At 40.1% G+C, this 13,411-nt stretch overlaps 1 protein-coding gene and 1 pseudogene across 2 annotated transcripts in view; one reads left to right on the forward strand and one right to left on the reverse strand.

The window, feature by feature from the left end:
• LOC147016268 (nipped-B-like protein A) overlaps nt 1–13,411 on the reverse strand; it is a 263,933-nt gene that overhangs the window by 120,996 nt on the left and 129,526 nt on the right. For both annotated transcript variants that reach the window (XM_085844842.1, XM_085844843.1), the window contains exons 23-24: nt 10,253–10,399; nt 9,899–10,033 (exon numbers count right to left, since the gene is read on the reverse strand). In XM_085844842.1, coding sequence (XP_085700968.1) covers nt 9,899–10,033; nt 10,253–10,399 — 282 coding nt within the window. The remainder of the gene's footprint in view (nt 1–9,898; nt 10,034–10,252; nt 10,400–13,411) is intronic.
• Nucleotides 105–9,795, forward strand: LOC147016269 (uncharacterized; annotated as a pseudogene).

Raw genomic sequence — 13,411 nt, forward strand, 5'->3', positions numbered from 1 at the left:
TAGGGAAGAGGGAAAGATCAAATAAGACAGTGACACTAAAAAGAGGGGGAGTGAGAAGAGTGAAGTACAGTGACAAGGCAAAGGAATGTTTCATGAATGGGGGAATGGGTATGAGAGGATGAAATGAAAAGGAGATAAAGTGAACAATGCTGGAGGTCATCGAGTAGGTGTAACTTGAATAATGTTGAAAATTGTTTTGTTTCACAACAGATTTTCATTCCATATTACTTTGCCCAGAAATAAATCATTCATTCATTGATGATGTACATTCGGTGTGTTATAAATCACATTTATCACTTAATACATCACTGATAGCATTGACTTCATGATTTCATCACTTTGAGAGTACATACATCTTTAAGCACATCAATTTGATAGGTGAATATTCGTATCGATGAAAAAAAAACACACATGCTGTTACACTTGGAATGACTCCGTGTGCAATTGGCTTCATCCACCAAGACCCGCTAACAATAGGTTTTCACGTTCAAAGAAGCCAAAGAGACTTCCGGGATGGAAATCTATGTCTATTCTACCTACTAGGAGGTTCAAGTGTGTAAGGTAGCAAACTCAAGGGGTGAGCTCGAATTGTTGATCAACATGACTTAAGGAGATGTAATTATTGCGTTCCCAAATTATGACGTGTTGCCAAGATGTGTGGTTTTGCGGTCTCAAAGCTGTGAAATAACAAGTGTGTCTAAATCTTAGCTTCAAAAGTAATTGTTGAGAAAGTAACGGATGAAACTACATTTCACTTTGCATACACATTTCCCACCGAAACACTAGATGCATGATGGAAAATACTTTCTCTTCACTCAAACCTCATGGGAACACCATGACAACAGCAATCTTATTCTTCTTGCGTATGGCAGCTTAGCTGCTGGGGTAGCTATCATTTCTTGGAAGTGCGACTGTGTCGCTGTTGTAGTGCCCCTCTACCAGTACCCAATGGTACTCATTTCGCCGACCTCGGAAGGATGACAGGCCGAGTCAACCCCCTGGTGTATTAATTCAGCGGCCAACGGGGCTTGAACTCAGGACCCAAGGATCCCAAGCCACCACCCTAACCACGAGGCCAACACCAGGCTACGACAGCAATAGTCAATATGTACAGTAGAAAAGTGAGTATGTATGTAATTTGCATGTCAGTCCTGGCTTTGGAGGGGAGTTCGTGTACATGACTATCAGAATGGTAGTTTAAATTTTCTTGTTCTATATGCCAAAAGCTTCAAAAAACTTTGAGTAACATCTCCAGGTCAAGTTTGTTTTCTCTGCAGAGCCCAACTGGGATTTTCGGTTCAGCGCTAAGCAGCAAAAATGATGGTATTGGAGATTCATTGAATAAATCATTATTAAGCACCAATAAATTATTCATTTTGATTCATTTCGATTGTTTGGGTATGACTAACAACTTTATAGCATGATTCATTGCCCTAAACCTTGGTTCACAGGACAAAATGGCCATGTTTTACTGAATTTTAGCCAAAAATCACTTTCACTTTGAAAGTAGCTCTAAGTTTGATGGCTTCTCAATCACCCAATCTTGTGCGTAGAGGAACCAAGATTGGCCAAAACTTTCCTCATTAAGTGCTCTGAGCAATCCAATTTTCATATCGATACTTTTGGGCTCTGTATGATGCTGATGGGGCCCATTGTAACCCCAAAACACACTACCCCTAAATAGATGTTTTGAGGACATTTCATCAAAATGATCATATCTCCTAAAGTGTCATAGGGTGTTGATCTTTGCGTCTATATGGAGATTTTGACCCCAGGGAATTGATTAGCACCATTATTCTGATTTATGGGGCTGACCTGGTTCGCATAATTCTAGGATTCTTGCCTGTTCTGCCTTATCCCGTCACTGAATATGCAACTGTTTATTCTGCAATGAAGAATTTCATGGAAATTGATTCACAGCTACTTCAAAGAGAAATCCTTATGTATTGTGATTTGGGGAGGCTTGGGGAGATTTGGGGAGATTTGGGGAGGGGGGAAGAAGAGCCAACTGGGTACTGCATCGTCAAGGAAATTCAAATGATGCAACCTCAGAAATTTTGTACTCTAGTCCCAGTTATGGGAGCATTTCACTTGGTGAAAATTCTTCTCAAGTGCAACAGGAAAGCCCAAGGTGGGAATGGAGCCGACATCACTTGGCTGCAGGCCAGTGTCTTTTGTCCAACCATATCCAAAACTCAGTTCTCAATGGAGGTCACTGCAGTCACTCTCTTGAAGGCATGAAATTTCTTGCTGAAGCATTCAATCTTCTCTACAAGAAATTCTTCACTGAGAAAGGTGTTTAGCCATATGCACCAGAACTTGCTGTCCTTGCAAAGCTCAAGTCAAGTGTCACAGATAAGAACATCAGTGACAGTCAGAGGTACATGGCAAAATTAGCCACTGCATCAAACAAGTTGACAGGAGATATGAATAACTTCATCAAAACTAGGTCCGCTGTAAATGAGAACTTCCATTTCTGGACTCAATTCCTCCACATGATGGATGTGGTGTATGATCTGTTGAGAGCTGATTGTGAGGGGATATGGGAGCTCCATCTTGATGCTGTGCAACATGCTCTTTATCTGTTCGTTGCATTTGATTCCACCAACAAACTTTGCTGGTGCTCTGTCGACCTGGAAGAAATGCAAAGTCTGCCTCAAATTGCACCATCAGTCTACGAGAACTTCTCAAAAGGGAATTTTTTCTATTAAGTACAAACCTGGCCACTTCACTGCTGTTGGTGGTGACCAGAAACTAGAGTAGAGTATCAACCTCTCATCCAAATGCAGTGATGGAATCATTGGGCATGCCAAGCAGAAACTGTGCGTGGCTCAATGGGGCCTGATTTATCACAAAATGATGGCAGTAAAGAATCTGAATCACGAATACGCTGGTGTGATGGAGAGCACACACGAGTCGTGTAACCACCACGAGTCATCCCAAGCCACCACAGCCCGCAAAGAGTATTATATCGAAGCAATGTTCAAATTCATCGAGGGGAAGGGCTCCCCCCCCCCCCCATCACCGAATGCTTCCCCAACACTGCAAAATTTTGTGACAAAAGAGATGATGGAAAAGTACATAAGAAATGACATGCTGAATGCCTTTGCAAAAGAAGAGGAAAAGTACCTGACATTTTGGCTCAAAAGATTTGTCCAGAAAAGTGCAAGGCTCAGTGAAACCATTCACCGAACAAATCTCAAAACAATGAAAACTATCAGAAACAAGCCACAGAAGACAATCAAGAAGGCAGTAAAGGAGATTAATATTGTGAAGAAAACCATTAAAATCACCCGTGATCGTGGCCTCACCACCAAGGACCTTTTGAAATATGATGTCACGCCCTCCCCTTCCATGTTCAATGATGACAGGATAATGACCAACCCGGAGAAGAGCCAATTACTCAAAGCATTGGAGACACATCTCAAACCCAAGGACTATGAATATGGACATCGGAGAAATTTTCCATTTCTCATAGACATCATGGCCACCATTCGCAAGGTTCATGTTACTGGCCTCTCCAACCTCCGTGACCTTCTCGCGGGTTTCGTATCCTTTACCAATGTATAACATCAGTTTGGGTGATGTAATTATGTGTTTGACATGGACTCCAAATATCCCTCTGTGAAGGATACTGAGAGAATGAGGCACACCGATACTGTACCGATCGAGCACAGTTCCATCATACCAGAGACCCCTCTACCAAATGAGATGAAAACCTTCTGGCCTTCAAACATAAACAAGCTTCTTCTTGAGAAACTGATCTGTTGTCATCTTTGTGAAAATGCTCCTGAAACTCGACAATACCCCACCATAATAGGTCACGTGACCAAAGAAGATGAGAACGGGCAGATCATCATAGTTCACAAAGACAGAGAATGTGACAGACCTCCTTCAATCACCATTTCACAAGCTGACATTCATATACCCATGCATGTCTTGGATTCTCTTGAGGCAGGACACAAAGTATGTGTCATTATCTCCAATGATACTGATGTAATTGTAGTCTTGCTCTACAATATCCGTCTTTCTGCAGCACAATCTTGAGGAGCTGTGGGTGCGAGCTGGAGTGGGAGATACCAGTCAGTATGTGCCCCTTTCATACCCTATTCTAGCACCTGCGTCATCGGCTCTGTGTAGTACTGCTGGTTCTGCACAGCCTCACAGAGCGCTACATCACCAGCAGGGTTGGCACAAAGAAAGCAGCTTTAAAGGCAGAGCCGGAGAGGTTTCTCAAACACTTTGGGAGGTCACCAGCCCTCTCTCCAGCCATGATTTATAACACCGAGCATTACTTGGTGCAGGTGTTGAGAAGAGGAAGTGGTGTTACAAATTTCTCTGATCTCAGAGCAGAGGTCTTCCACTTCAGTAATGCAGCTCTCCACAACCTGCCCCCGACCAGCCAGGGCCTCCTGCCTCGTATCCAGGATGGGTTCTATAACACTGGTCAACAATTTTTTACTTTCTGAATGTTGTCTAGATTTCTACAAGTGAATTAGGGTATTCTGGCACTGCTGAATCAGGAAATGGCATCCGTTTCTCTCCATCAGGTCAGGTTTTTGTGCTAAGTTGATTTGAAAAAATCAGATCTTGTGACAAAATCAATTACATTTTTGTGGCATTATCAGCTGATTTTTGTCAACACATATCATCCTAAACATGTTTTTAAGAAAAAAAATGTTTTGCCAACAACATTTATTGATTACATGATAGAAACATCGATTACTGTCATCTGAATGGTGGGCATTGATAAAGGTAAGTACAAGTAAATTGCATGTTGCGTCACCACTGTTCAAACTTCAGGGCTTGAACTTCCGTTTCTTCGAACTCCTGGAATGTTCAGCGGCAGGGAGGTCTCTCTTCAGATTCCAACAGTAGTCAGCCATCATGACTGCGTCCCAGCGACCCTGATACCTGGTCTCCATCTCCTTCATGTCCTGATGGAATCTCTCCCCCTGCTCGTCACTCTTTGAACCCAGGTTCTCAGGAAACCGGTTCATATGTGAAAATAGGTAGTGCATCTTGATGCTCATGTTGCAGCCCAGGTTTCTGAAAGCAGTCAGCATGTTGTTGACAAGTTCTGCGTAGTTTCTGGCCTTATTGTTGCCAAGAAAGTTCTTCACTACCAAAACAAATGTCTTCCACGCTTCCAGTTCCACTTCGTTCATTGAGTTTTTGAACTCTGGATCTCTGATGAGCTGACGGATCTGAGAACCATCAAAGATGCCAGCTTTCAACTTCTCCATGGTCAATCCTGGAAAAGCCTGGCACAAGTAAGTGAAGCAGTCACCATCTTTGTCCAGAGCCTTGGTGAACTGCTTGATTAAGCCGAGCTTGATGTGCAGCGGTGGGAAGAGTATTCTGTCTCTGTCCACCAGAGGGTCGTTGATGACGTTCCTTTCTTTGCATGGCACCAATTCCTCCCGCACAGGCCAGTCCTTCTTCGTGTAATGCTGAGCACGGTCCCTACTATCCCACATGCACAGAAAACATGGGTACTTGGTGAAGCCAGACTGTTGTCCCAACAAAAAGTTCACCATCTTCAGGTCAACACAAATAAACCACTTATGCTGATCATAACCAATTTTCTCCAGCACGTACTTCACCGCTTCATACTTCTCCTTCAGTGTAGTCGAGTGAGCGATGGGTACAGAGGCAAACTGGTTGCCGTTGTGTAGCAGAACACATTTCAGTGATCGCTTGCTGCTGTCAATGAACAGTCTCCAATCTTTGGGTTCGTACTGTGGCACTCCAAGCTTGAGCAGAAGCGCATGTCATAAATTGGCGCATGTAGGTATTGTACATTCTTCAGAGTTCGTTATTTCAAGAAATACAACTTTTTTGTATCACATTATTACAAAATCTGCCCCATTAACTTTAGTTTTGATCCACGAACTTTACGCTTTGCCTCACCAATTTTTGGAAGATTTTGAGGTTTTATGACTTCAAACTGATCCCTTTTCGACATAATCACCCAGAACTATCGTACCTGAATACTTCTTGTCATTAAAATAATTATTTCCAATCAAAACAATTATTTGACATGACATTTTACCCCCACCAACTTCTTCTAAAATGCTCCACACATGCGTACATGTGAACAAAAATGTAAAAAACGACATGTGGCCATATCTCAAAAACTTGACCTGATTGAACAAAACTAATGTGAGTTTTGGATTCAGCGCATCAGATTCGTCCTAAATCAGCTGAAAAAATGCAGACAACAAATTTGTTGTTGACCAGTGTAATGCATACACAACCGTGCACACCTTGGAAAGCAACCTCAACCCTGAAACTGTTGAGTCACTGAAGCTTGAAGATTTTGGCTATGAGCACGACCAAGGTCAGTTAATGCCTGCAAAATTGTGGAAAAACCTCGAGGTTCATTGGTCAGTCTTCTACTCATGTGATAAGTGTGCCAGGTCAACTTGCCCTTGCAGGATGACTGGGGTCAAATGTGGCAAATTATATCGGTGCAAGAAATCATCACCCCATGACTGTAAAAATCCAACTCCTTGATAAGATTATCTTGAGTTGTGCAACGTTGTGTGGAGAGGTTGCCATTTGCAGCAAGATTCTCCTATGTAATGACTGCTCGAGTTGTGCATGCTATTGGTAAGGTTGATACATGTATACTCATCATTTAATAATGTAATAGTATTTAGTAATATGTAGGACAAGTTATCCAGGATGAATGATAATTAATTCATGAATCGTTCAACTTTGCTGGATTAACTACGATGTATGTATTATGTTTGTACCATCTTGTTTACCCCGTGTACCCCGCCACATTCCTCTCCCTTCCACAGATCTCCTATTGTCTCTATTCCTCACTATTTTGTGCTTCCAACTCCCACCTCTCTTGTCTCTTGCCTTGTTATATGTTTCTGTGTATTAACTCTTACATGAGCCTTGACATGGAATTAAGAAATATTTTAAAAGGAGGATATTTTCAACGTTTTAACATGATCTCTGGCTAAAATTCAGTATAATATGGCCATTTTGTCATGTGAACCAAGGTTTAGGGCAGTGGTTCTTAACCTTTTTACCACCATGCCCCCTCTAGTAGTTGGTCCTTGCCTCCAGCCCCCCCCCCCTCACATCTTCAACCAAATGATTAAAAATCCCTCCTGAATTAAAAGGAAAAACTGAAAAAAATTGTGTTTTTAGTCTTTTTATTGAACAAAGAATTCTGTATAAGCAACACTCATACACACAGAATATTTCATGAGATGACATTTCATGAGATACTTGACATTGCTTCTTCACGACCAGATCTTGAATGCATGGTCGAATGCCAGAGAAAGCACAACGCAAGTCCCCTTCAACGTTCAGATTGTTTCTGTACTTGGTTTTGACAGCAATGAGCGTGGAAAATGCAGCTATACAAACATACGTTGATCCAAACATTGTCAGAATCCGAAGAGCTTTATGTGAGACCAAAGGGTAAAGAGGAAGGTAGGTGACCCAGAACGTCTCTAGATCCAGTTTGTTGAAGTCTTCTTCAACCGAGGAGTTGAACTTTAACTCAAGAAACTCCTCTTGCACTTCGCCTGAAATATCAGCTACTTCACATTGAAATGGGTTCCTCATGAATTTCCAGGCTTCGCGCTTCTCATCTATATCCAGAAAGCATCTTATGAATTCTGCTTTCAATTCAGTCAGATGAGTAATTATTTGTTTCTTTAACTCAGAATCAAGGTAACTGTGAATGAGAGCAGAATCCAAGTTAGCAAAACTGGCTGTATTTCCATCCTGAATTGGACATTTCCAGAGGTCGAGTTTGGCCATGAAGGCTTGAATGATGTCATGGTACATAATTATGTTGATGTTTTTCCCTTGGAGTTTGAGGTTGATGGCATTCAGCGCTTCAAAGATGTCCACCAGGTAAGCTAGAGATAGCAAAAATCCTTCAGACTGGAACTTGTCATGGAGATCTGCTTTCTGCTGCGAATCTATAAATGTTGCCACTTCTTGTCGTAGTTCATAAAGCTGTCCCAGCATGTTTCCCTTCGAAAGCCATCGTACGTTTGTGTGGAAAAGCAAGACTTGATGTTCTTAATCCATATCCACACACAGCTGTTTGAAGAGACGACTGTTTAAGGCTCCAGCTTTGATGAAGTTGACGACCTTGATAGCCAGGTTCATAACATCCCTCATTTCAGCAGGTAGAGTTCTGGATGCTCAGGCTTCACAATGAATGATGCAGTGCGTACCTATAGCAGATGGACTTTTTTTATTTCACTCTTGTTATGAAACCAGAATGCAAACAAAGCATGGCCAGAGCTCCATCAGTACACACCCTACCAGCGAGTCCCACGAAAGTTGATTTTCCTGGAAGAAGTTTGATACCACTTGAAAAATATCTGTTGCTGTTGTATAACTTTCCATGGGATGGCAGAAGCGCATTTCCTCTTTTACACTATTGCCTGACATGAAACGAGCATACATCAGTAGCTGAGAACACTGAGGAACATCAGTCGTTTCGTCCAACTGGATGGCAAATACAGGAGAAGCTCTTACTTGGCCGAGAACTTGATCTTTGATGTCTTGAGACATTTCATCGATCCTTCCCTTGACGGTATCGTTTGATAGAGAGATTTGGGAAAGCTTGTTTGCACTATCCTTCTCCAGAACGAGCTCTGCTGCACGCAGTACACTTGGTTTTATGAGAGTCTCTCCGATGTTATGGCTCTTTTTGCTCTTTGCAATCAACATGGCGATCTCATAGGGAGCTTCAACAACCTTTGAAGTCTGTTGCCGAAATGCTCCACTGCTGTCCATCGAAGCTTGCTTCAAGGACTGCCTTTTTGTTTCAAAGAATGCCTTGGGTTTGGCAGCTAGAACAGGATGCATTGTCTTCAAGTGGCGTTCCAAGCATGTGGGCCGCATGCCATCATTGCTCAGAGTCTTGTAGCATATTACGCACTGGGGTACCTGTGTGTCACCCTTTTGGAGGGACACAAATACAAATCGAATATATTCGTCAAAATACTTCCACTTTTTTGCACTCATTGCGAATGATTTAGTTTGAAATGGGTTCTGCAAATCTGTGAAAAAAAATTAATATTAAATTTAAATAAATGTTAAATTTTAAAATGAATTTTAACACAGAAAATGGTAGGCCCAGTAGCGAATAGAAAACGGAAATTATTAAAGGCGATACTTTTGTTTTTTTAATGTTCATCACGATATTATACAAACACTTGTGAAGAGAATTCCAAAAATAATTAGAGAAATTCCTACTTTTTTCTCCGGGCTTGCACCCCCTCTGGAAATAACTCACGCTCCACTGGTTAAGAGCCAATGGTTTCGGGCAATGAATCATGCTAGAAAGTTGTTAGTCGCACCAAAACAATCGAAATAAATCAAAATGAATAATTTATGGGTGCTTAATAATGATTTATTCAATGAATCTCCAATACCATCATTTAGCCGCTTAGCGCTGAACCAAAAATCCCAGTTGGGCTCTGCAGAGAAAACGTACTTGACCTGGCGATGTTACTCAAAGTTTTTTGAAGGTTTTGGCATATAGAACAAGAAAATTTAAACTACCATTCTGAGAGTCATGTACATGAACTCCCCCCACTCAGAGCCTATACGATGTGACATGTTTCCACAGAACAAGGTCCTTTGGATGCTCAATGTTTAAATGCTTTGCTGCTGTCCGAGATTATCTTGTTCGCCATTTTGGCTGGGTTGGCTTGGACTCCAATGCCATACTATACAATGGACGATGGTGGCCTTATGGGCTTTGTGAATCCCAAAGAACACACTTCACACAAACCACAATAAAACACAGTTTAAAAATGAGTATCTGTTACAGGTAGGAATAAAGAAGTAATAAATATAAAGTGCAATGTTGTGCTGATACAGTCAGGTGCGCATGCTCAGTTACCTTGATTCCTTCCTCATCGTTAACTCTTCGAATCATTTTAACACACATCTCTGTGATTCGAGGGCAATCTGGCTGATCCAAGCAGATATCTCTCAATATCTTAATCACTCTCTTCCTCACACTTATTCCAGTATCCTTGGAAACAGATGGAAAGAAAGAAGGAAGAAATATTATGCAGCCACCTACCTAATGTAGTGACATCTGTTTGGCAGAATGGGTGACCACATAAGACAGGCTTTTACTGTATTTCTGAGTGGTGACACAAGAGGTATTTTAATAAAGCTTAGTTTCTTCCCATCTCTGTGGTTTGCCCACTTCTCTCATTGTCCCCACTTCCGTTCTTTCCTGTCTCACCAGAATTCTTTCCAGAAGCATATCCAAGTACTGAGCGGTCAAAATGGGACGGGACAGGACAGAGCGTCCGAGAAGATCGACAGCCGCTTCACGGACCGACGTGGCGTTGTCTAACAAGCGTCCATGTACACCTCTCTGCATGTCCGCCTGAGGGAATATTAAATATGCAAACGATGGAGTCAAGAAAACATTGGTTTTTTTACATATACTGAATATACTTTTTTATTCTCCATACGTGAAACATCATGCAACCCATACCTACAGAAAACAGACTTTTTGGAACACCAGCCATGTTTTCCATCCAATCATCGTGTGACTGTTTAAAAAAAAAATATATATATATATATACATATATATATATATATATATATATATATATATATATATATATATATATATATATACACATATATCCATGGGTAGGCACTCCTTTGTTGAAAGTTTTGTGTCAATTGCTCATGTGGTTGTGGAGAAAATGAATTTAAAAGAGAATCAAGGTGAAAAATGAAGGCGAAAGAAAAGAAAAGTGAGGGTCTCAGCCGACGTTTCACAACATGGTCAAGGATGATGATGGTGGTCAAGGATGGTAGTTGTTTATGCATGGTGTAGAGTGATAAGTGGTACAATGCATCTTATAAGTGTTGCATGTTTACATTTTCAATCGGACTTTTGTAAAAAGCACCCTGGTTATAATGAACCCATTTATAATGATCATGACATCAGAACATGTTTCAGTCAAGGAAAGTATTGAAAAATTTTTTTACCCACCTGTGGAATCAACTTCCACATCCTCTTCAATCTCATTCTTCCCTCCAAGTTTTTAAGACAGCTGTTCGCTGCCATCTCAGATTGTCCCCAATCCTAAACCATGATCTTTTATACCCTCATCAACTCCACTCAAATCACTCCTTCCAATTTTCAGGTTTTTCCTCCTTGGAGTTTACTTCTGTATCCATATTGTCCACCCCAGTGTATTATCCTGATCCAGTGAACACCCCAGTCCTGATCCGTTCAGCGTACTAGCTCTTCCATGAGCCTCGACTTTGCATACAAATGAAAATCATATTTACACTGTTTATAACGATCCACACTGCTGGAAAACGAGGAACACTTGTTTTGTCCCAGAAAGTTGAACGCAACACAGAAGGCCCAGCATTAAAGAATCGAAGAAATACAGATGACTGCCAAATATCAAAAGAAACAATGATATATACACTCAGTCTACAAAACATGAGGAACACCTTCCAAATATTGAGTTGCACCCCCTCTTGCCCTCAGAACAGCCTTAATTTGTCGGGATATGGACTCTACAACTACAGTGTCGAAAGCGTTCCACAGGGATGGTGGCCCATGTTGACTCCAATGCTTCCCACCGTTGTGTCAATTTGGTTGGTAGTGTATCTCATCGCACAGATGCTCAAATGGATTGAGATCTGGTGATTGGACAGGCCACTGCAGGAAGCTGAATTCAATGTAATGCTCATGGAACCATTCATGGACAATCCTAGTCTTGTGGCATGGGGCATTATCCTGCTGAAGAAATCCATTCGCAGATGGATACACTGTTGCCATGAAGGGATGCACCTGATTGGCAATGATGTTCAGATATCCTGTGGCATTCAAACGTTGCTTCACTTTTATCAAGGGTCCAATGTGCGTCATGAAAACACACCCCACACCATCACACCACCACCACCAGCCTGGAATGTTGACACATGGCATGATGGATGCATGTACTCATGTGGTTTTCTCCACAACTTAGTCCTCCCATCAGCATGAAACAGCAGGAACTGGGATTCATCAGACCAGGCAAAGTTTTTTCCAATCCTCCAGTGCACAGAGTTTTCGTTCCTTAGCCCACTGCAAGCACAGGTTCTTTATTTTTGCTGAAAGAAGTGGAACTCAGTACAGTCGCCGGCTGCCATACCCCATTTGCGTCAAAGGTACGACGAGTTGAGCATTATTTTATGGGTCTTCCGGCACCAACGTAGTAATGGACTGTCAGTTGACTAACTGTAGCCCATCTGTTTCTATGCACAATTCATGTCAGCCTTTTTTGCCATTCTTTCATCACTGAGCCGTTTTTGACCACTGGCCTCCGTTGGGTGTATGTCCTTTGGGTGGTGAACCATACTTGATAAACACAGGAAAATGTTGAGTGTTAAAAACCCAGCAACATTGCGGTTCTTGACACACTGAAACCGGTGCACCTGGCACCAACTACCATACACCATTCAAAGGAACTTAAATCTTTTGTCTTGTCCATTCACCCTCTGAATGGCACACACACACAATCCATGTCTCAAGGCTTAAAAATCCTTCTTTAACCTGTCTCCTCCCCTTCATCTACACTGATTGAAGTGGATTTAACAAGTGTAATAAATAAGGGATTATACCTTTCACCTGGACTCACCTGATCAGTCTATTTCATGAAAATAGCAGGTGTTCCGAATGTTTTGTACACTGAGTGTGTATATGTAGATATACATACAGTATATATATATATATATATATATATATATATATACATATATATATACATATATATATACATATATATATACATATATAAATAAATATATATATATATATATATATATAAATATATATATATATATAAATATATATATATATATATAAATATATATATATATAAATATATATATATATATATATAAATATATATATATATATAAAAATATATATATATATATAAATATATATATATATATATATAAATATATAAATATATACATATATATAAATATATAAATATATATATATATAAAAATATATAAATATATATATATATAAATGTATATAAATATATATACATATATATATATATAAATATATATATATATATATATAAAAATATATATAAATATATATATATATATATATGTATACATAAATATATATAAATATATATATATATATAAATATATATATATATATATATATATATATATATATATATATATATATATATATATATATATATATATATATATATATATATATAGATATTTAAAAGAAGAAGAAGGCGCTTCCAACCAAAAGTTAAAAAAAACTAGATCGACTCCGCTAATTTGAGTAAAAAGCGAGAGCAGATCCGGTCTCAGGCAAAGTTTCGCCAGCTTCACAGCTGGCTTCCTC

Source organism: Eptatretus burgeri, chromosome 11 (genome assembly GCF_056783735.1).
Source record: "Eptatretus burgeri isolate ZD-2024b chromosome 11, Ebu_testis_v1, whole genome shotgun sequence".
In the NCBI taxonomy this organism is placed as follows: Eukaryota; Metazoa; Chordata; class Myxini; order Myxiniformes; family Myxinidae; genus Eptatretus; species Eptatretus burgeri.